The sequence below is a fragment of the Hippoglossus hippoglossus genome, chromosome 16 (assembly GCF_009819705.1).
Source record: "Hippoglossus hippoglossus isolate fHipHip1 chromosome 16, fHipHip1.pri, whole genome shotgun sequence".
Lineage (NCBI taxonomy): Eukaryota > Metazoa > Chordata > Actinopteri > Pleuronectiformes > Pleuronectidae > Hippoglossus > Hippoglossus hippoglossus.
In genome coordinates this window covers 20,909,426-20,931,238 of record NC_047166.1, presented here as the reverse complement: position 1 = coordinate 20,931,238, position 21,813 = coordinate 20,909,426, and the positions used below count along the sequence as shown (strand labels likewise).

The following is a 21,813-nucleotide window of genomic DNA, read 5'->3' as shown; positions in this document are numbered from 1 at the left end:
CAATCCCTCGCACAGAGGTCTCTGAATACATTTCCCCCGATCGTGTCACGGAAAGCCAATTACAGCTCACCATGAACATGGATGAGCAAAGTTGTCCTCAGAGCCGTGCTGGATCATGGGAGGGGCTGGATGGACGGCTGCTGGTTGGCTAAGGGGAACGCTGAACCAGTGGCGTTTACAGCAGACAGGCACAGCTTAACCTGTCTCTCACTGTGGCGCTGTGCTTGGTCTGTTTGCTGTCATTTTGATCCAATTACACTGCCCTTACATTATCTCAGGTCATCTTTGCTCGAGAGGAAGAAACTTTGAGCAAGGTCAGCGCAGAGATAAGTGTGGACAAAAAAAGCGAGGATTTCACCAGCGGTGCAGAAACAATATGATTTTTTTTTTTTTTTTTTACATCTTTCTCCAAGGGCAGGGTCAACCTGCAGAAAACTCCAGCGACGATACACCTGATATCGCCAATGTCAGGGCGGATGAATCAACAGGGTCAAAAGAGTCCTGTTGCTCTGTGACACCTGGTGCACCATTGTTATGGTCTTTGAACAGCTCACACTAAAAGTATGATCGCTGCTGTTACAGTCTAACCAAATATGCAACAAAAATGACCATCAGCTCCCAGCACTGGCTTCCAGTGTGTCAAGGTTTACCTGACTACTGCTTATAAATCAAAATACAAATGGTAGTCATTTACCCATTTAAATCTATAGGATCTCTTTTTTTCTGTAAATCTTTGAATTGTTTTTGTTGTTTTTATTACTTTAGGAAGCCATTGTTTTCTAGTAATGTCTCACAGATTTCAATTTGGAACTTCTTGGAATAAGATAAACCACAGGTAGAGACCAAAATCTGCACCACTGCCTGGGAGGCAACACATTTTAAAAGCACAATAGTGTGCCTTGGAAAATGTTTGACGGTACAGGCTAAATAATGAGTTGTTTAAGTAATTGATAAAGGCAACATGAGTTAAGGCTAAACTACTACGTAGAGCAGTTGTGACTTTGTCATCTCTGGTTTGGCCAGAATAAAAAGCCTAACATTAAAATGCATTTATGTGCACAAAATGGATAGGATTTTTAAAGCCTCAATTCCATTAGTAGTATTCACCTTCTTTTTACTTAAGAGTAAAAATCCCTGAAGTGTTTATATGTACATATCCAGAGTGTCCCGTTCAGAGGACTGCATGGAATTCACAGGAGAATTTCAACCACGTGATGAGGAATGGGCCTTTAATATGAGCACACACTAACCAAAGGGTTTTTCATTTCAAACTAACGACAGACAGATTCAACTTTAATGTGAAGAAAGAAGGATTTTGCACATATATTAATATTCAAATTTTGAGTAAGACAGGCAAGAATAAAAAGTCAATATCATGAGTCCTAATTATTTAGAAATTACAAGAAATATTCTGCACTAACGCTCTGATCAGATACTGACTCTGATTCTCACTTGTCCTAATGAAGCTGACAGTATGGGGATGGCGTAGGGAAACTGAATCTCCAGAGAGTAACCAGGTGATAATACACAGGCTTTAGCAGAGGCGTGATGCAATGTACGGAGCATTTTTCTATGGTTTCATCACCTGCGCCAGAAGCAGCAGCACTGATGTGTGTTGTCATCAGAGGGAACATAAAGGCAACATGAACATCAGTAACTGGACATATCAGTGCAGCGGACTAATCATCTGGGTACGACTGTGCATCCCTGTGGAATTGGCCTATGCATGGAAGACGAAGCTGCCCTGACTCCAAGGTCGTGTACGTCAGTGCTTGTATCCCGTCACTGTCAGTTTCTCACTCGTGCAAACAGTCAGTCACACTGTACGGCACAAACACAAGCATACATATATATAATGTGTAATGTCCACACACACATATACGTACATATATATGTATATATACACCAGCATATATACAAATATACATATATAAATATAAATACACAGTGGAACTAATCCTTGTAGTATTGTAGGTATTGTCTGTCCAATTAAACAGTTTGTTCTCTCTAACTTTTTGGGAAATGAGTGTGTGTTCTTACATCTGCTAACAGAAAGTAAGAGGAATACACTTCCTCTTCTACCATGGAAAGATTAAGTAGAGGAAGCAGGACACACAAGGCTTTTCATGAATCTGAAATAAATCTGGATGTATAGAAGAGGCAAAGATTGTCCCGAGACAAATGATCTGCTTTTTTATGCTGAAAACAACCAAATTTATGTTGACATTTAGAGAAACAAGCTCATACGCTGCCTTCTCACCAAACGTGACATGCATTTTCGCGATGTGGGATCCTTTGTGTTCATTTGTGTTAATAAACACAACCGGCGACGAGCGGAGGAGTACTGACTGCACCGACTACAGTGGCTGTGTTGTTTAGCAGAGGAAGCCAGCAGAAGAGCGAAGTACTGGATGTTACTGGATGACTGTTTCCAGCTCTACTGACCAGTGGCTGGTTTGATCATCCTCTAGCTCGGATCGATACACAACCTGAGTCCAGTGACTTCCACTCTCAGTGCTGATTGCCTTTTGTGACATCGCTTCATGCAAATGTTTTGCCGGAGTTCAAATATTTTAACTTGGACGCAAAATTTGTATCCATTGCGATGGACACAAAGTTTTCATCTATCGCGTTGTACCAATCACAACATTTGTGAAATTCGTGTCACTCGGGCGAGATACGAGAAATTTGCATCTATTCGCATCTCTGCATTGACTCGTTATGTTTTCCCATTTCATAGAACATCTGTATTGTGTTTGGTGTGAACGCACCATTGTAGCCATGTGAATAATGACCTGTCAGGAGCAAGGGCGGGGGTACTGTGTCGTTCAAAGCCTCTAACCTTGATCCTAACTCCAACCTCAGATCACTTTGATGGTTCTTGTTGCCAGATCAAACCACACCTTTACCATAGAGGTGTCAGATGAAGAGTACAATTTCAAGGTGATTTTTAAGCGTTTGATTTGTAGGCATTTGGAAAGCACTTTCTCTGTGTGCAATGAGACATTACGAGGGCGGGGGTTAAGGGTGAGTTATTGTTGTTGTTGTCTTCCCTATTGTGCAAACAGTGAACTATAGCCAACAACCCAGGGTAAGACAACAAGCTGGTCAAAATCTGTTAAGATACGTTTTCGCATTCACCTTAATCCCATGGTGACCCGGTTTACTCGTTTATCCCTTGTTATATTCAGCCATGCAGACTATGATTTTCTGTAGAATTCCAGTTTATATAAGAACTATCTAATGTGTAGATAGTTATTTCCATTAAATTTGTTGTGGTAATGGTCTGTGAATTATCTAGCGTCGAGTACTTGCTGTTTCTGGTAGATTTCAGCCTCTTAAAGTTCTGTGGTAAACATTACATACTAAATTCCATTCACCTTCCTTGTTTAGGAACAAATAAGTGGGTTAGAAGTAAGAAGATGTTTGACATGTTATAATGTAATAGTGTCACTGCATAGGCTCTTTTTAGACAGGACATATCCTAAAGATTTTCTCTTGACAGTATATAATCAGAATTTTAGACCACTCATTCCATGAAATTGTGTGAGATCGTTGTGTGCTACACTTTACAGCAGAAACATGCAACTGGAGCCCAGCATGCATTTGTGTAAACAGGAGAAAAGAAGGAGTAGAGTGAGGGGGGGCACTTACCAAAACACTTAGTTATTGTGATATTAAATACAGATAGGTGCATATTCTGAGCCAACTTAGATGACAGTTGCCGCTTTTTTTTCTCTTATGTGATCATATCGCCAGTAACAATCGGAAAAACACATGCGTTAACGATAAAACTGGTGGGTCACGGCTGCAAGCCAGCCGAAGTCTCCCAAAAGTTTTAGAGTCAACACAAACCTTTCTTTCTCTTTATTTCCCTTCACCATGCTTCAAACAGCCGCCACAAGCAAAGAGCCACTAGATGAAGTGCGTGAGCCTTCAAAAACGATTGGCCTGGTTTCATCAACTGAAGGGATTTGTCTGAGCGGAGACGCTAAAGGAAGAGACAACCGGTGCAAACAATGTGTTGTATCATTTCACAAGCCAAGCATTCTTGACGTCGGCTGCATCATAAACTAAACGGTGGAGTAGTCTGACAAAGAAGCAAACAACAAGGTGCTGAGCTGATTGTACACCTGCCCATCCATGCAAGGTTTTCTTACAGTCGTGTTAGTTAAGGTCACATTTAGTCTCAGTGGTGCCAATACAGCAAAGCAGCAGAGGCAGTTAAAGCATAAGTCCCTAGATTTTTACCATAAATCGATACTTTACCCATACTGCATCTTACCAAATTAACATAGTCCTATTACACTGTGCAATTCCATCACTTTTTATGTCTCAATTTTTCTGAACAATCTCATTTCCAAATGAAACACCATTAGTACAAATCCCAATGAGTTTTAGCACCCAATCAATCCTCAGAACGGTTCGCAACTAGCATGTTTGGATCAATGGATTTAAACTCTGCACCTATTGGTTTCGGTTTCTTTTGAACAAGTTCAATGTCGTTTGAACTTTGTGGGCACTGATTAACTGCATTGAGAGACCTGAAATTGCAGGCCACAAACTTAGAAAAAAGAATCCAAAGCAATGCAGAAAATAAGGTTTTTAGGGAAAGGTTCTCTGGGGAACAGCGCATCCAGGTTGACATTTGGAAGCCAACAGCTCTTGATGCCTTGAAAGCCTCACACAGTGCCATCTGGAAAGGAGCATCTCCATGGAATCTCTGCTGTTATGGACAAGAGAAGGTTAGCCACGAGAAATATTGTCATCCTCATCAACAGGGATTTGTCTTTTCCTGTAACATGTTGTGTCTGGTGAGGTCTCTCAATGACAGTGATTGTGCTATTAATTAGAGAATGTGAACCAAAATAAGCAGGGAAAAAAGGTGATAAACCATATTTCTGAGTCACAGTTGTGTTTGAAACAAGGTGAAGGGGGAAAAAAGAGAGAAGAAAAGACAGCATGAACTCTGAGACACTGGGGACAGCGAGGGAAAGGTGAGAGAGGGGCAGCAGCCGTTCACATCGAGCTCAACACATCCCACACGTATACTTTCATACACATATCCAAATGAGTGCACAACCTTTCTGCCACTCTCTCCGACACGTACACAACAACCCTGGAAACGGCTGATAGGTCTAACACTTCTCTAAGGTCTGTGTCCCTGTGTATGTCTGCATGTCTACTGATACCAATCTGAGTAGAAGCAGGCCAGGAGTAACCTCGCAGCCATACCGAGTTGGAATCAACATACACGTTCTCTGTCAATGCCTGATGGTGGAAATAGGTGAATGGTTAAACTACATTAAACATATTAAAAGGCAATGACCTTTAGTCTGAGCTTAGGTACATGACAACTGATTTATGTTAGCATTGTCGCAGAGTGGTAAGCTTTCACTATCTGCTCAGGATGCAGATCCTGTAATTACAGAGATGAGCCTGTTGTTAGTCAGATGGACAAGGCTGAGCAAAGGTCGCTAAGCATGTGTCTTACTGTGTGTGAAGCTGTGATCGCTGGGAGTGACATGTTACCTGGCTATGACAAACAGCACACAACTGACACCCAAGTAAGCCAGCAGAATATACATCCAGATATCAGGCGAGAGGGGGTTGAGGAAGGAGAAGACCCCAGGGTTGGTCCCGTTGGGCTTGCGGTACAGTATACTTATACCCAGCGTCATGAAGGGCTTGGAGAAGTCAATAACCTTCTCACGTGCGTACGTGATGGCAAGGGGAGCCACTGCCAGATCAGCTCTCTGTCGACATCAAACATAAAAGAGAAGAGGAATAGGCCATAAGTCACGAGAACAGGAAGCATTTAGAGGCAATCAAATTAAGAAAACAGGGTCTTTACACAAAACAGAGTCTGTCCTCAGGCACTTAGGAAGAAATTTAAAGCCCTCTTTCTCTTTCAACTCATCAAGTATACTGCTGCTACTAAACCTTTTTCTCTCTGGAAACTACATCAAAGAAATCGTTCCCTTTCTTTACCTGCTTTCCCCTTTTTTTTTTTAGGGTGGCTGGCAGCTGTAGCCTGTCACAGCATAACACTTTATACAATGTGCTGGGAGGTATGGAGACAAGTCGCCGGCGCTTTGGTGGACCAGCACAAAAGGAACAAAAACGTAGCCCTCATTCCTTAAATTAACTATTCTGCCTGATCTTCAAATTTGGGTCTGTAAGAAGAAATTAGCAACTATAGAACAATTAACTTTGAATTATGTCTAGAGTCTAGCCAATACATTTGTAACTTGAGACAAATGTTGACTATTAAGCTCTTTCTTTTGCTTCCATTCATGTATTTAACAAACCAGAACATTGTTAAATTAGGTGCTAGAAAAAATGTAATAGGCAGACGGACTGCATCATTCGTATGCACTAGTGAAATAAATGGTTATGTTTCAGACAACAGTGCAAGTGATGCTATTTCATTCATTGATTTTCCTACACATTTACATAAACATGAGATCAATTCAGGTGAAAAACAATGGAAACAAATGCAGAACTTTGACAACTGCTAAACCTGGTCAGGAGTTGTGTTAAATGTTTGGTGAAGGTGCTGTCGTGGAAAACCGTTTGCATGTTGCAGGCAGTTGTTTGTGCGGGACCCTCTGTGGTTATCAACGGAGCACAATTCTTTGTTTGAGAAGAAAACAAGTTGTATGCGAAAGCTGTGCTTCAGAGATCCAGAGAGGGGATGTGAATGTACACTCTGCCCAGGAAAGTCCCTTTTTATCATATCTGAGGTGGAAAGCATGTTGTGCTTTTGACAGTTAATACATTTCAGGCTACACTGTGACTATAACTGCAAAAAATTCACAGCAAGGAAGGCCAAGTGGTTCATTTGTCAAAGATTAATCCTTTTTGTGTTATGAGGGTTGCCATCTATCAGTCAAGGATGAGTTGACTGAGCTCAGTTCTCACAGCTGTGATACATGAAAAGTCCTGCTGATATCAGGCATCGCCGAATCTGACACAACCCTATAGATGCACCACAGTGTGTTGCTTTGCTCTGAGCATCACACAGACCAAATCACTTTGTTAAATTCCTTTGACAGGATGTTTCCAACTTGTTCAGCATTTCCCCCTCAACTGAACTTCCTCTCTGAGTCCACACTCCCCGGTCTTCTGAGGCCTTGTCTACTGCAATAACCATCCATCTAAGTCAAGCCTGTCCAAACTATTGGGGACAAACACGTGCTGGACATCATCTCGCAGGGGATTGGGCCCCTGACCCATAAAAAGACTGTCACAGCAGCCAATCACAGCACTGATCAAGAGCAGAAGCAGGAGACAAGTCTTGACCCCTTGTGGATGCTGCTTCTAATGGGGTCAGATATTGACTATTGGGGCGGGCAGCAGCTGCTACTTTTCTGCCCATGCAGTTTATCCTAACTGAGACTTTGTCGGGTGTAATGATCTACACTGTGAGCAGATTGTGTGAGCTTGTGTGTGTGTGTGTGTGTGTGTGTGTGTGTGTGTGTGTGTGTGTGTGTGTGTGTGTGTGTGTGTGTTTTTTAATAAGCTCTGTAGGGGAAACAACTCACAACAGAATCTATGCTTGACTCGCATCACTGTACTCTCAAATGGTGCTAGTTTACCTCCCTCTTCTTTTTTCGCTTTCACTTTCTTCTCCTCGCAGTGTCTCTCAGTTTAATAATCCTCCGCATCTTATTCCTTGCCGTTTTTCTAACCATATATGGTATGAGATGCTGATATGGCAGTTTACAAAGTTTAAACAAGTCATGAATCTAGTACCAAAATAAAAAAAGAGAGAATACATGTCATACTGCACTACAACAAACTGTCCTAACGCACAAAATGAGATGACAAGGACATTAGTTTGTTTTTGATCTTGTGCAGCAGAAAAGTTTGGCGTGAAGTTAGAAAGGACGCAACACTCTCAAGATAATAGTTTGGTTTTCTCAGATGTTCAGTTAGCCGTCTCGCTGCCTTTTGCAATTTACCTAAATTGTATTACAGCTGAGAGCACACCTTGCATTTTCTATGTGCGGAAAATACGTTGACAGCACAATCAAAGATCAAGTGTTTTTTTCAATCTGTATACTGATCTTCTGGAGTATTTCCTACTGTTCAGTGTAAATGTACTGCATCACAACTGCCTTAAATTAGTATGTAATACGGAATCAGGAAAACTGACTGTTAGTTCTATTAACTGGGATAAAAGTCAAAGAGTATAAATCAACAGTTTGCTGATATAACATTCATGCACCATCTTTAATATTCATGTTAGAGACTCACGTGGTCCATTAGCTCTTTCACCATTCCGTTCCACTGGCCTGCGTTCTCATCCTGGGCACCATATTTCCCATCTTCCACCAGACGAATCTCGTAAGTGAAGCCGAGGATGTTGGCCAGCTCCCTCAGCAGGTCTATGCAGTAGCCCTCGAAGCGGTCGTTCCCGTACAGCGGCTTGTCAGACTTCTTGAACATCACATACGGCTCCTCCTGTCAGGTGAAATAGTGGAGAAGGGATGAGTCTCCGCAGCACTCGGCATCTTTTACCTTCCGATAAGGCCCTATCTGAGGGGGTGTCTGATGTGCGAGATATAGGCTTTTGAGCCGCGGAGCCCAAACACACACTGGCCTGCTTAGTAAAGCATGTGTAAAGCCGCCGTGTTTGTGTGCTTGCCAGCAGTCTCAGTCCTGTGATGCAAGGTAGGGTGGGTGCAAAGTGAAGCATGACCATAATAAGAGATAATCCCCCATATCAATGACTCTGTGCTCCTCTTAGGCTCAGCAGGCTGGCCTCATGCCCAGGCCCAGCTTTCAGGACACCGCATGCTTTGTCAATAAGATAAGAGACACTGATATACGGACCAAAAAAGAGAGCGCAAGAGCCAGCACATCCGCTCTGTTAACACAAACAGCTGGGGAGATTACTAATGTCTTCTTTCATACTGTTTCCTTCGCCCTCCCGCCCACCGAGCATCTCCTGCGCCATTTCCTTCCCTCTGCCCTCCACACTTCACACCATGTTTTCACTTCCTCCTGCTTCCTCCCCTCTTTACCTTTGCTTCATGCACCATCCGTCTTTGTTAGCTTTAGACGCTCACTGCACGTCCCTCATTTCCTCAACTCCTTTGTCTCTTTCAGACAAATAAATCCAAAAATGTATCCGCAAGCAGGTGTTGTTTATTATATAAATGTGCCATGACTGAAACAAAACAATCCATTAAAAGATTGCTACCAGCTCTTACATTCCACGGGACGGTGTTTTAATAGTATGCAGGAATAAAATCTTAGCATTGGAAAGGACAAAAAAACAACAAGCCACAATGGGTTTGGTTTCTCTTGTAGTGTCAGGCCAAACAAACAGAATGTTCTGTAGTAAACAGATGTTGAGGTAATGCTAATGTTTAGATAATGGAGCGAAAACAGAACAGTTTGACGGTCGTGATATCTTTCATTTTAATTCATGTGTTTTTGATCATTCCTGTTGTGACTGCGTCTACTGAGAATGAATAAAGAGAGGCGTTTAGCCCGGAGCAGACTCCACGGTTTCATGGGGTGAAAGCTTGCAGCATGACGCTCCGACAGGTGATCTCAACAACAAACAACATACTTTGTTGCCTAGCAGCAGTTTGTGTGTGTGTGTGCACTACATGGTTCGCATTAACCTTGCAGGGTCCTCATTTGCTTTGACATATGTCACCATGGACTTTATATTGTTCATGCATTTCCATATGCAGCATAATGTTATTATTCATCACTATCAATATTAATTCCATTTTAATAGTATACAGTATTGATAATTAGTTGCATACACAGGCTGCAAAGTGAATCTATTGTCGGTTTAAGAAAAGTAAGCAAACATAATTCGAGGTAGCTATATCTTGTGCTGCTAGCAAAATAAATGAATAATTTTCTGATTTAAATGAAAAGTCTATTAATCTTACAAGATTGTAATTTATAAAATTACTCACTGTTTTGCAGTGGAGAGTTCAGGTTGCTGTATTAATGCAAGGTGAGCACGGATGACTCAGACAGAGCAGATCTGTTCAAACAGCCAAAGTCTGAAAATGCAAACTAGGTTTCCTAATTTCTGTCTGTTATATCACCGCGAAGATTTTCCACTAACCTCCCCAAACTATATTCATTAGTATAATTGGGAGTTGCCATCGTGATTATTTGTAAATCTTCCTCCTCTCTAAAATACAAATACAATCAGCCGGAATAAGCAGCTTTGGACCCAATTTAAACTCACTGCAACCATCAATTGAATCATTGCTGACACAGCCCAGCACATGTTATATCTACTGTAGCTCATATACCTCAGCAGCTGCAGTAGAGCAAGGATACTGATGTAATGTTGATGAAAGAGCAGAAAGCAGTGTGCCCACATACAGATCAATACCAGAGCACCTACAATGTCAACATTTACAGTCGACACAAAAACAAACTAGGGCCGTGGTATCTAAAGGTTTGAAGTGAAAACAAGTAAATACACTCTCTGCAGCAAACGAGACGTTACCAACAAGACTGGCTCAAACGCAATTGTACAATATAATTGTGGCATGTTGTGGCAGTTGTAGGAGCAGCATCTGATGAAGAGAACAACTTCCTGACAATCGAGCAAGAGGGTGAAAATGTTTTTGGTGTATCTTGACGAATGTGAAAGCCAGTGAATGCAGGACACATTGCATAGATAGAGAGAAGAAAGGATTCCACTTAATATCCTGCATGTTAGTAGCATACAGTCAATCAAGACACCGTAACTGCGAAGAGACTGGCTTCTTATATAACGAGACATGACCTAAAGCAGACCTTAAACTCCATCCTGGACTATTTTTAGAAAGCCTGGAACAGTCCCCTGACTTCAACATCGTTGAAAATCTGTGGGCAGATCCTAAACATGCTGAGAATGCAAGTCAGCTTAAAATATCTCAAAAAGTAAAAGGGATTGGGGGGAAGATTTGGGGGAAATCAAGTCAGGGATAGAAAGACAAACAGCTGGGATATCTGACATGAGGGGACTACAAAGTAATACTTTGACAAATGCCAAAATTACAGCTGTTTATCTGTTTAAGGTCATGAAATAAGAGATAGTAACCATTATATTTGAACAGGGTTCAATCTCACTTCAAAATCAACTAAATATGTAGTTACCCTATACAGTACATACTTTAAGGTAAATAAAACTGTACATGTACAGTACCTCCCTCACGATGGTGTTTAAACCTGCACTGTCTTACAAGAACCATTCAAATACAAGCCAGCACCTGTTGATGCAGATGTGTCATCTGCATCTGCATCAATGTGTATGTGTAAACTACAAGTTTTTATTCTTCTACACATTCATTGCAACATCTATCAATCCAAGGTGACGGCAGGGTTTTTCTGTCTTCCAATTGCCATGGTAACAGAAAGTGTGCTTCAATAGTGATGAGTCTGCCACACATTTAGTTTCCCATGGTCATTTATTGCTGTGTGCCGAAGGCTCTGACTCATACCACCAAGATAGGAGTCTAACAGGAGGAAGTAGTCTTCATTTCAAAGGTGTTTCATGATTCCATCTTCAAATAATCAATGTTCATGATTGTAAATTAGTTATTGTGTATTGAACATCAAAATTTGTCTTACAGATTATAGTTCCAAACCCTATTAGGCTTAAGTGAATGTGTGGTTATTTACATTATATTATACATATATTGAATTTATATGCAATTGTTATATTTATAATTTTAAGCATATATGGCATACATCTGGAACCAGAACACGTCATATGTGATGACGCAATGAGGTTAACAGCTGCTATAGGGATACTGATTGGTCAGTCTCTTCAAATAAATATTTCTAAATATACATGCCTTCTGTTTATTAACGTTGCACAAATCATTCTATCTTTGTTAACTGGATGTGGTTATTTTAATTGTAGTTATTACATTAATTATTAATCAGAGTTACAGAGTTGGCTCTTTTACTTTACTTTGAAAGGTGGTGCCCTGATGTTACTTTGAAATCAATGAAAGTTATTATTTAATAGTGATATTTTAATATTCAAATTAATACATTTCTAACAGCCAAATTACTGTGAATTTATGGTAAATGCCCAACAAAGGTCAGCAAAAATACTGAGACTGTAGCATTAAAACTAGTATTGATTGGTATTCAGGGCCTGGGGCCTCATTTATAACTTTTGCGTACGCACAAAACAGGGCCTGAAACTTGCGTACACCACTACTCACGCAAACGTTGGGATTTATAAAAACAAACACTGAAGGGAGAATGTGCGCACTTCCACGCTAACTCTGACCCATACGTACGAACATTATGGATAAGGGAAAATTACGATGCAGATAATATATAGACAATAATATCTTCTAACACTGTGCGTGTATCATCAAGGACGAGTGCGTTTAAAATCGCTGCAGTGAACCTGACTGTGCCACCAGGCGCACAGAGCGCACTGGAGATCACTCACCAAAAATAAAGAGAAACTATTCACTTCCAAACTTCTTTTACCAAATAATATCCCAGAGTGGAGGTTAGGATCCACTGATGTGTGAAGTAATCGGTGCCATTGCTCTAAATATATAAATACTGTGTTGACACTCGTGCCCTAATGCTGCGTGATGGATGCACGCGAATGGAAGGAGGAGAAGGGAAACGAGAGTTCAGAGATCACAAAGATTTTTTTGTCCCATGACGATGACTGATCAGCGGATATAGATTCTATAGATCTGTGATCTGTGATCTTTGTGCTGAGCTGAGTCCAGTATCACACAGATGGACCGACGGAACCAAACCATCTCAGTACAAACACAAGCATAACAAAATTATTCTGTTAAATCTTATTCTGAAAACATTTTTGCCTCCACCTTTGAATTAGATATTTTTTTTATTTCAGGCTTCGTTCTCTCTATCGTGCTCACTCACTGTATTATCCGCAGCAGCAGCAGTGTCGGAGATGTTGGGGTCAGATAGTTTTGCTTCCTCTTCTTATCACTTGATGTCATGATTCACCGTGGAAACCCACTGGTCAGCAGGATCATTTACTATTCATGAGGTTCTTTGCATTGACCATTCATGGTTGAATGTGAGCGTGTACAGGGTGGACTTGGAGGCAGATCCAAGTACAAACGTTTCAAGGTGGACTGTGATTTATAAAGGATACATTGCGTTCAGTTGTGCGTCCACACGGTTTTATACATCTGATTTGTTATTTTGCGCACGCCAATTTCGGCTTTTGTGCGCACGTACACTTTTAGTATAAATCCTACGCACTGTTTTATAAATGAGGCCCGAGAACTGTCTCAAGAAAATATTCCCCACACCATTACACCACCAGCAGCAGCCTGAACTGTTGACATCAGGCAGCTCGGGTCGATAGATTCATGCTGTTGACCCTGAACCAGTTATCTAAAACTCAAAGCCAATGAAATGTTATACTACTGAAGCTCCTTACAATTGTTTGCAGGATTTATCAGGATTGCTTTGCGGCCACATGATTGGCTGAGATTTGGCATTTAAAGCGACTAACAACCTTTTCATGGCATCTGAAGGTCTCTATTCTTGTCCTGCTGGATCTTAGTGCCACATTTGACACCAAAGATCATGAGATTCTGTTACAGAGACTGGGACAACATGTACTGTAGGGATTAAAGTAATAATAAACACAGAAACTATTAGATTTTTCTTAACTTCACAAATGAAAGAGGAGTCGAGAAGGTTCTGGATTTTCTGAAGCTATTTCGCGGACTGGAATCCCTAACGGAACTAACGGACAGTCAGAACCCCTCTTTGAGTTTCCACCTCTTCTTTAACACGTTTATTTTTGCTCAGTGTCAGTCGAAGTTTCCCTCTATAATAATGCGTTTCGTGGACTTATTATAGGCCCTCCCCAGGCTTTTGGAATTGGTGAATACCCCGTGAACGCACCGAGTTGTGACCACAGGATGCATCAAAGGGACTGGTAACTCACTCAAGGTAAAATTCTCCTTTTTAAAACAATTATCTTCACTTTTATTGAGCTTTTCCTCACATTCACCAACACATGTTATCAACACTGCTCGTCTTGGGTTTCCTCTCTGTCCTGTTTTGGCGAGGGGTCAGTGCAATGTGGCAGCTTTTGGGTGGTTTGTGGCACAATTGGCAAAGACAGAGGGTGACACCAGGTCAGTAAAATATCTAGATTCATTCATTCCCTTATCGTCCCTCTGATAAAGTGCTCGGATCTTAGTCAGCGGTATAAATGGAGGGGGGGGGGGGGGGATATATCATTTCCAAGTGTCTCACACCCAGCTGGTGTGCGCTCCGGGAGGCGCACCGCTGGTGGACAGTCACCGTCTGGACCACTGACTCAGCCCGTGAGCGCGGAGGGAGAGCCGGTTCTCTGGGGGATACAGAGCCGCCCGACTCCAGCCAGCTATCGTGCAATTCAACGCTCTGCTCATTCACAAAGCTTGAATACGAAAAATAACGTGATTTGAGACGTTCGGAGAACGAGTGAGCGCAACTCCTTGAATCGGCACAAAAAATAAAAAAAACACATCCGAATTTGTTCCAGTTAATATAGTTAATATATCTTGTATCTGACTTTTTAATCCCTGCCATACAAGCATCGCTGAAGCTGTCAAAATATAGTTGTCTTAGTCGTCATAAGGGATTCCATTTTTAGAAAATAGAGGCTGACAGTCAACTCGCGCCTTGCTTTGACATTTAAATGCACATTTTTGGTAATAGTTTGTTTTGAATGTGTTGTTTCGAGGAACTAAAGTGTAGATATGTATTTACACGTTTTAGTATTTCAGTAACACAGTGTGATAATGGTTTTGAATTGTGAAGAAAGACAAAGATAACAGGATATCATTGTGCGCCTTTTAAGACCCTCTTTGATGCCACAATAACTCTGAAGCTCAATAGGTCACCTCTAAAGAAACCCAGCATGTCCTTTTCAAACGCACGAGGATTGTGCTCCAGTGTCGTCTTGGTGAAATCATGGCCGGCGACACTTGAGGGAGAAAGCAGAGGCACGTCGCTGATTCCTTTGGCAGTGGAAAAGGCAGATGAGCGCTCCGAGCCCATTACTGTGGCGCACTCTCACTCAGCCTGGCATCACTCATTGATGGCCAACACTCCGCCACAAAATGGGTTTGTCGTTCGCCGTCTCCTTCTGGCGCAAGGAGCCTCCCACAGCTCTCCTTGTGCTGCAGTGAGACTAATGTCCAATCTGTGGGATCCCGCATGTGCGCGCACACCGTGACGAAAAAGGATGCAGACATGGCAGACTGCGTTTAGTTTTTAACTTTCAAAACAGCATTTTTTGTGGATTTCCGGCTGTTTAAAGCTGAACCTATAAGGGAAAGTATCAACTTTTATGTGTATTTCCTTGGTGTGGTTATTTGCTGTCTAACAATTTGTTCCAACCAGGCATTTTCAAGTTCCCTACTCAAACAAGTGGGGGCGCTATAAAACACACAACCCCATCCCTTGGGTAAGATACAGTTGATATACAGTCTATGGGTAAGACAGGTTCAATTTCCATTAGCTTCTGCACAAACCGATCGGTGTGGATTCATTGTGTTGGCGTCCTGGATGGAGCTAAAGATGCAGCGTCGTACTGTATGATTTCATGAAACAGTGTGAACCTCTTTGTTTTTTAATTTAGTGCTTTTATTATTCACGTATTATTTAACAGCTGTTTAAAGATGATGATGCTTTTAACCTTATCAGATCTTTACTGGCAGTCACCTTGTTTGTTTGACGACTTGACAGTCTGGCGTCAATGACATTCTGGCGTCTGGCGGTGCCCGATAGGGCCATGGAGGTCGGGGCTTTTTGCACAGTGAGCAGAATATGGCGTCCGCCTAGGGTGTGGTCTCTGACCGTCATGGCACCTGTGTGCTGACACAGCAGAAGCCTCAGCTGCTGGTTCTCTCTGCTCAGGTCATTATTGCATTTCTTCAGAGTGTCTCGGTGCACCAGAGTGGCATAATTGTTTCGCATCACACGCCACAACTCTGGAAACTCACTCGACTCCTTTGCTTCTTCCTCCTCCGTCATGGATCTGTGACGATCTTCAGCTGAAGACGGTGCCATGAAGATGTTCTTCTGCTTGCCCTCCAGCTTCTGGCACAATTGAGCGACACGTAAAACCCTCTCGCCATCGGCAATGACCGCCTTCAGTTTCTTGGTGGCGTTGTTGCTCTGCACGGTGAGGTCAATAAGCTGTTTCCTCGCCACCAATTGACTCCGGGTCAGCTGATCGCGAAGCTTGTGAGTCATTTCCTTCTCCTTGTTTCTGGCGGCTGGCAGATCTCGTTCCACATACACCTTTTCTGTCTTATTAGACTGGAGCTTCATCCTCAGCTCAGACACACAGTCCTGCAGCTTTTGGACTCTCCTCTTGGTGTTGTCAGTCATCTGAATGCATTGCTTGGTTTTCAGGACAAGTTTATCAAGTCCTTTTGCTTCTATGTGCTGGAGCTCCAGAATGTCCTTCCTGTGTCGTGACTTCTCACAAACCGCCATTATACCCTCCAGGACCAGAGCAGCCCTCCGGTCCACGTGAGCGCTCTCGGTAGATGCAATGCTTTCGCTGTACAGTCTGTGGATTTCATTGATCACTTCTTGATGTCGTTGCTCCACAGTGAGCTTTGCATCTTCCAGATCAGCACTCTTCATCTGAGAGTGTGCCAGCATCTGCTTCCTCTCAGATTTGAAACTGGTGTTCGTGCGCTGCAGTCCGTCCTCCCACTGCTGCTTCAGAAGCATTAGCTGTTTTTCCTGCAGAGCCCTCAGACACTTGATTTTCTGCAGGTGAACCCTGCACGCTTCAGCCCACTGATGCTCTGCCCCCTTCAGGTCGCGCTGCAGACACTCGATGACATTGTCCTTGTCCTCCAGCTGCCTCTCAAACGTCTGCTTGAGGATGTCGATGTCTTTATGAAGCTCGGAGGCCCTACTCTGACGCAGAACCAACCTCCAGCATTCGTTGAGCTTCAGAAGGTTCACTGTTGTGTTTTTATCCGCCTTCTGCAACTTGTCCTTCAGGATCTGCTCTTTCTCCTTGGTCGTCTGCTCAACCATCTTTACACCATGTTTACCTCCTACACCTCGCTTTGCTTTCTTAGGCATGATGTTTAATATCTGACTTGTACGTCAATGCTCTTTATCTTTCAGTGAAATTTGGATTTCTATGAAGTTCAAAAAAACACTTGGAAAAGTTCACTCACTTTTGAAAGAAAGAGTCTGCTCAGACAGTTGTATGCTTTTTGAAAACAACAAAATAAGAGAAAAACCTTGAATCTTACTCTCAAACGAAAAAACGATAAATTATATATGTATTATAATTAAATAATTTACTTCTTCTTCCTATTTGTCCAATCTATTGCTGGCAACCAATATCAAAGTGCATTAATGCCTTTTATCATCAGATGTAAAATACATCAAAGTAATAACAGTGGCTTTGAAGTAAAGGACAAATGGAATGTTTAGGAATGAGGAAAATTATTAAAATCAAAGAAAAACAATTTGCTCAGCAAGACTATGTCACAAAAATGTCACAAATATAAATACATACATAAAGTACATACAAACATACATGGATATTGAATTCAATTTATATCTAATTATGTAAATGTGCTTAAATATTATTCAGTCTCGCTGCTAATTTCAATGTAGCACTTGTGAAATACTGTGACTAACCAGCATGTGGCAGTTCTTGTTTATTGAGATAGAAGGCAGAGCACGACTTCCTCTCTTCTGAGTGTAAATCCAGTGATTTACACTCAGAAGAGAGGAAGTCGTCACTTACTCACTGTCTTCCCTTTTATTTGTTTTTGTTTTTGGGAAGAAATAACAATAACAAGACACTCGACAGGAGAGATATGAGGAGGGAAGACATACAAAAACTGATTATGGACAATGTGTAACTAATACCGGGGAGAAACGGGTGTATTTTATGCCACTATTTGAAGTTGTGTAGGTATGTGGTTATGCGATTATGTGAAAGTAATGGTTTACTGTAAGACTTTAAACTGACACCATAGATCATGAGATTCTGAAACAGAGACTGGAACAACATGTAGGGTCTAAATGAACAGCATTAGTCTGGTTTAAGTCATACTTTCCAGATAGACTCCAATTTGTTAACGTTAACAATGACTCCTCCATGCACACAAACGTTAGTAATGGAGTTCCGCAAGGTTCTGTCCTTGGACCAATTCTTTTCACTTTTTTTCAGCCTCCTCTAGGCAACATCATTAGGAAACACTGCATAAACTTCAATTGTTACGCAGATGACACCCAGCTAAAACTAGTCCATGCCTTTGTTATTATTGTAAAATCTTTATTATCAGGATATCCCAGTAAGTCTGTGAAAAGCCTCCAGCTGGTCTTAAATGCTACAGCATGAGTGCTGAGAGGAATTAGAAGGATAAATCATATTACTCCTGTCTTAGCTGCTCTGCACTGGCTCCCTGTAAAATTCTGAATAGAATTTAAGATCCGCCTCCTTGCATACAAAGCCCTTACCAATCAAGCCCCTAATAGGTCAAAGAGCTAATAACACCGCATTGTCCAAATAGATCACTTTGCTCCCAAAGCACAGGCTGCCCTGTGGTTCCTAGAGTAGAATGGGAGGTAGAGCCTTCAGCTACAAGGCTCCTCTCCTGTGGAACCAGCTCCCACTCTGGGTTCGGGAGGCAGACACCATCTCTATATTTGAGGTTAGACCTAAAATGTTCCGCTTTGATAAAGCTTATGGTTAGGGCTGGATCAGGTGAGTTCTGAACCATCCCTTAGTTATTCTGCTATAAGTCTAGACTGCTGGGGGAATTCCCATCATGCACTGAGTTCTCTCTCTCTTAATGGCATGGTCTGATTTATGCAGCATGGTTCTCTAGCTTCTTTCTACATGCTCCAATCCCAATTAATCATATAAACACAAGTCCAGTAAAGTACATCATCTGACACATGAACACAGAGTCCAGTAACATAACAGTACTTGTTTTGTTGATGTACTACTACTTCTGTGGTGGTGTGCCATTTGAGTCATTCTTTAGTAAAAATGTCCATTGTCGATCTCCTAACTTGAGAAATGAAAGGTGAAATGAAATGAAAACTCTCACTTTTACATTGCTATAGCTCTTTTCAATGCTTCTAACTGTCTTGTCACAAAATGAAAAACAGAGGTTGTTCCTAATAACATTAACGATTGCAGTAAGTGAGCATCCATAAAACAGAGACCATGGCACCAGGAAAACTCAATAAGAAACACTCATTATCAGTTGTTACTGATGTGGTCAAATGTCTGCCACAAAAAAGGTCTATTGGCAGGAAATAAAGCAACAAAGTCTCTGCTCTTCTGAAAACGTGTAAAGTAACTCAGCACTGTTAATGAAGCCATCAATTAAACTAGGTTCTTAATTGGGATAACAGTGACTTCATCACCATTTGGAACTCATTAAAATGATTTGTGATGATACGTTTTTTAAATTTTGATTGTGAAAGTTCATTTCCCTCAGTAGTGGCTCTTTCTCGTCTGTTAACTGCATCCTGCACCCTCACCCTAACCCACTTGGAAGGTCCATCTGATGAAGAGTGGGGTATGTGATCAAAAGATCCATAAAATACCAGGAGGTCCGGATGATATTTTCATTCTAATTATCTTTATAGTTGTTTTTTGTCCAGTGTCCATAATTGATATGCTACGCTATAATTTTAGATTGTAAAAGACATTAAAAAACTTAGATAAAATATATCTTGTTAAAAGAAAATGTCAGAATTTGAGCAAATAAGAACATAAAACTTCAATTCAATGTTCTCATACGCTTGAGTTTTCTGTCCCTCTGGTTTCTCTTTTTTTATGGATTTCATACAATGCGAGTCTTTTTAAATCTTGCTCAGTTGGTTCCATTAACAGGACACTCTTGGTTTATAGTGTTGATGTCTGTGATGATAACTTCGGAGAATTTGTCCACATTGTTTCTATTTTTAAGGCTCTGCTGATTCATCAATGAAAACTATTCTGAAATGAAAAAGTCAGCTGAGATCTTTTTTGGGGGGGGGATAATACGATGTATATGTCTAGCCTGTCATTGGAACATGTTTGTAATACATGAACTAGTTTTCTACACTGAAGGGTGTTCAATAAATCTAAAAAGTTAAAATTCCACACCAACCAAATTGTTAAAAATATAAGAATAATTTATATATAATTCTACAGTTGTAGCAGTATACCTACACACCAGCACAACATAGCATTCAATTTGTCATGGTGCTACTCATGACAAATTGAAGAGCTGCATTGTTTAATTTAGAAGGCATGTGGACAATATGTATCTGGGCATTAGCAAGAAGAACTACTGCATTTCTCTTCCAATCTTTTTTCTGTTCATAGTTTGTACTACAATCTGGTTAATGTCCCACAGATGATCAGCTGGTGACAACACTGGCTCCTGAGACTTATTAGAAAAATGAGATGCATTACACAGCAGATAATGGCTAGGATATGTTACACTAACAACATATGTTATATCTCCGGCATTTAGATTAATGATCCTTCACAGTACTTATTTGTCAGTATGATCTATAGCAATTAATGTTACTGATCCAATTTATTCATTCTTCTTCGACATCTGTCTCTCCCCTGAATGTGACTCATGCTGGAAGGTCTATGAGCACTGGCACCAGTTTGTTTGCATTTCTTCCCATCTCGTCCAAGAACAGTTGCCCTGGTGCATATACGGCCAAATGGAGATGAGACTTGATATGAGACCAGAGGTCATTTCACTTTTTAGCCAAACATTTTAATCACCAGGTTTACTGACCCCCCCCCCGCACCTCCGTCACCGCACGTAAAGAGCTCATATTTCTCTATTTTGTATTGTTGTATTTTCCAACAGTGGATTTATATTAGCCTAAAACATGACACAAGTAAAATATTTAAATAAAGACGACAAATCCCTTGTGCAGATCCAAACAAACAATGAAAGTATCCCACCAACAATTAATGTGAGTATCAAAACCGTGGAGTTCCAACAACGGCTGAAAACACACTGCTCATATAATTGTTTTGACTCAATCCAACACACACTTTCTATCATCCTGGTGTCTCTAATGCTTGATAGGCCCCAGCAAATGAGCAGTTTCCTCCTGTTTTGAGTAACATGGAATAAAAACTGCAGTGTCAAGCTGTTTTAGATCTAAATTCTAAATTCTAAAAGTGCATAACATTTCTGCCCTGTTATCAATCATTACATGTAAGGTCTACCATGTGACGCCTGCTACCCACAAAAGAACTCAGCTGCCTCAGGGGCTGGATTTCTTTTTTGGGCCATCTTATCTCTTCTGCTCTTTTGCAACGGAGTGAATTCTCTATTGAATGTACAATTAAATATTTTTCAACACTAACTAACTTAAGGCCCGCTCCTTGCTCTCTCCAAGACATTACACAGTATATTATCTGCAGCTCCATTAGCCTAAAGGTACTTCATTTCCACTACAACATTACGGGAGTGATTTCTAAAGTAGATAAACTGTTGATAGGCCAAGATCTCAACAGTAATTACATCATGTTTTATAGTACATAATCCCTGAGAAAATGATGAGAAGCTGGATGAAAGTGAGCATCAATCAAGTGTAACAAACCCAATTATTGTCAGCCCTCTCTCCGTTTCCGTGCTGCTCACAACCATCACATATCTCCCCATGACTCAGCCCTGATATGGCAATTACAGCCGTGGAGAGTCTTCGCTAATAACTGCAATCCAATCACTTCACAGCACGTGCGTAAGGGAAGGAGGCACGAGATAAATAATGACAAACCTCAATTTACTAGATATCGTT

At 41.3% G+C, this 21,813-nt stretch overlaps 1 protein-coding gene across 4 annotated transcripts in view; it reads right to left on the bottom strand.

Annotated features, from left to right (window-relative positions):
- The window catches only part of grik2 (glutamate receptor, ionotropic, kainate 2), a 232,604-nt gene that overhangs the window by 57,547 nt on the left and 153,244 nt on the right, over nucleotides 1–21,813 (bottom strand). For all 4 annotated transcript variants that reach the window (XM_034612351.1, XM_034612354.1, XM_034612355.1 and 1 more), the window contains 2 exons: nucleotides 8,263–8,469; nucleotides 5,533–5,756 (listed from right to left, as the gene is read on the bottom strand). In XM_034612351.1, coding sequence (XP_034468242.1) covers nucleotides 5,533–5,756; nucleotides 8,263–8,469 — 431 coding nt within the window. The remainder of the gene's footprint in view (nucleotides 1–5,532; nucleotides 5,757–8,262; nucleotides 8,470–21,813) is intronic.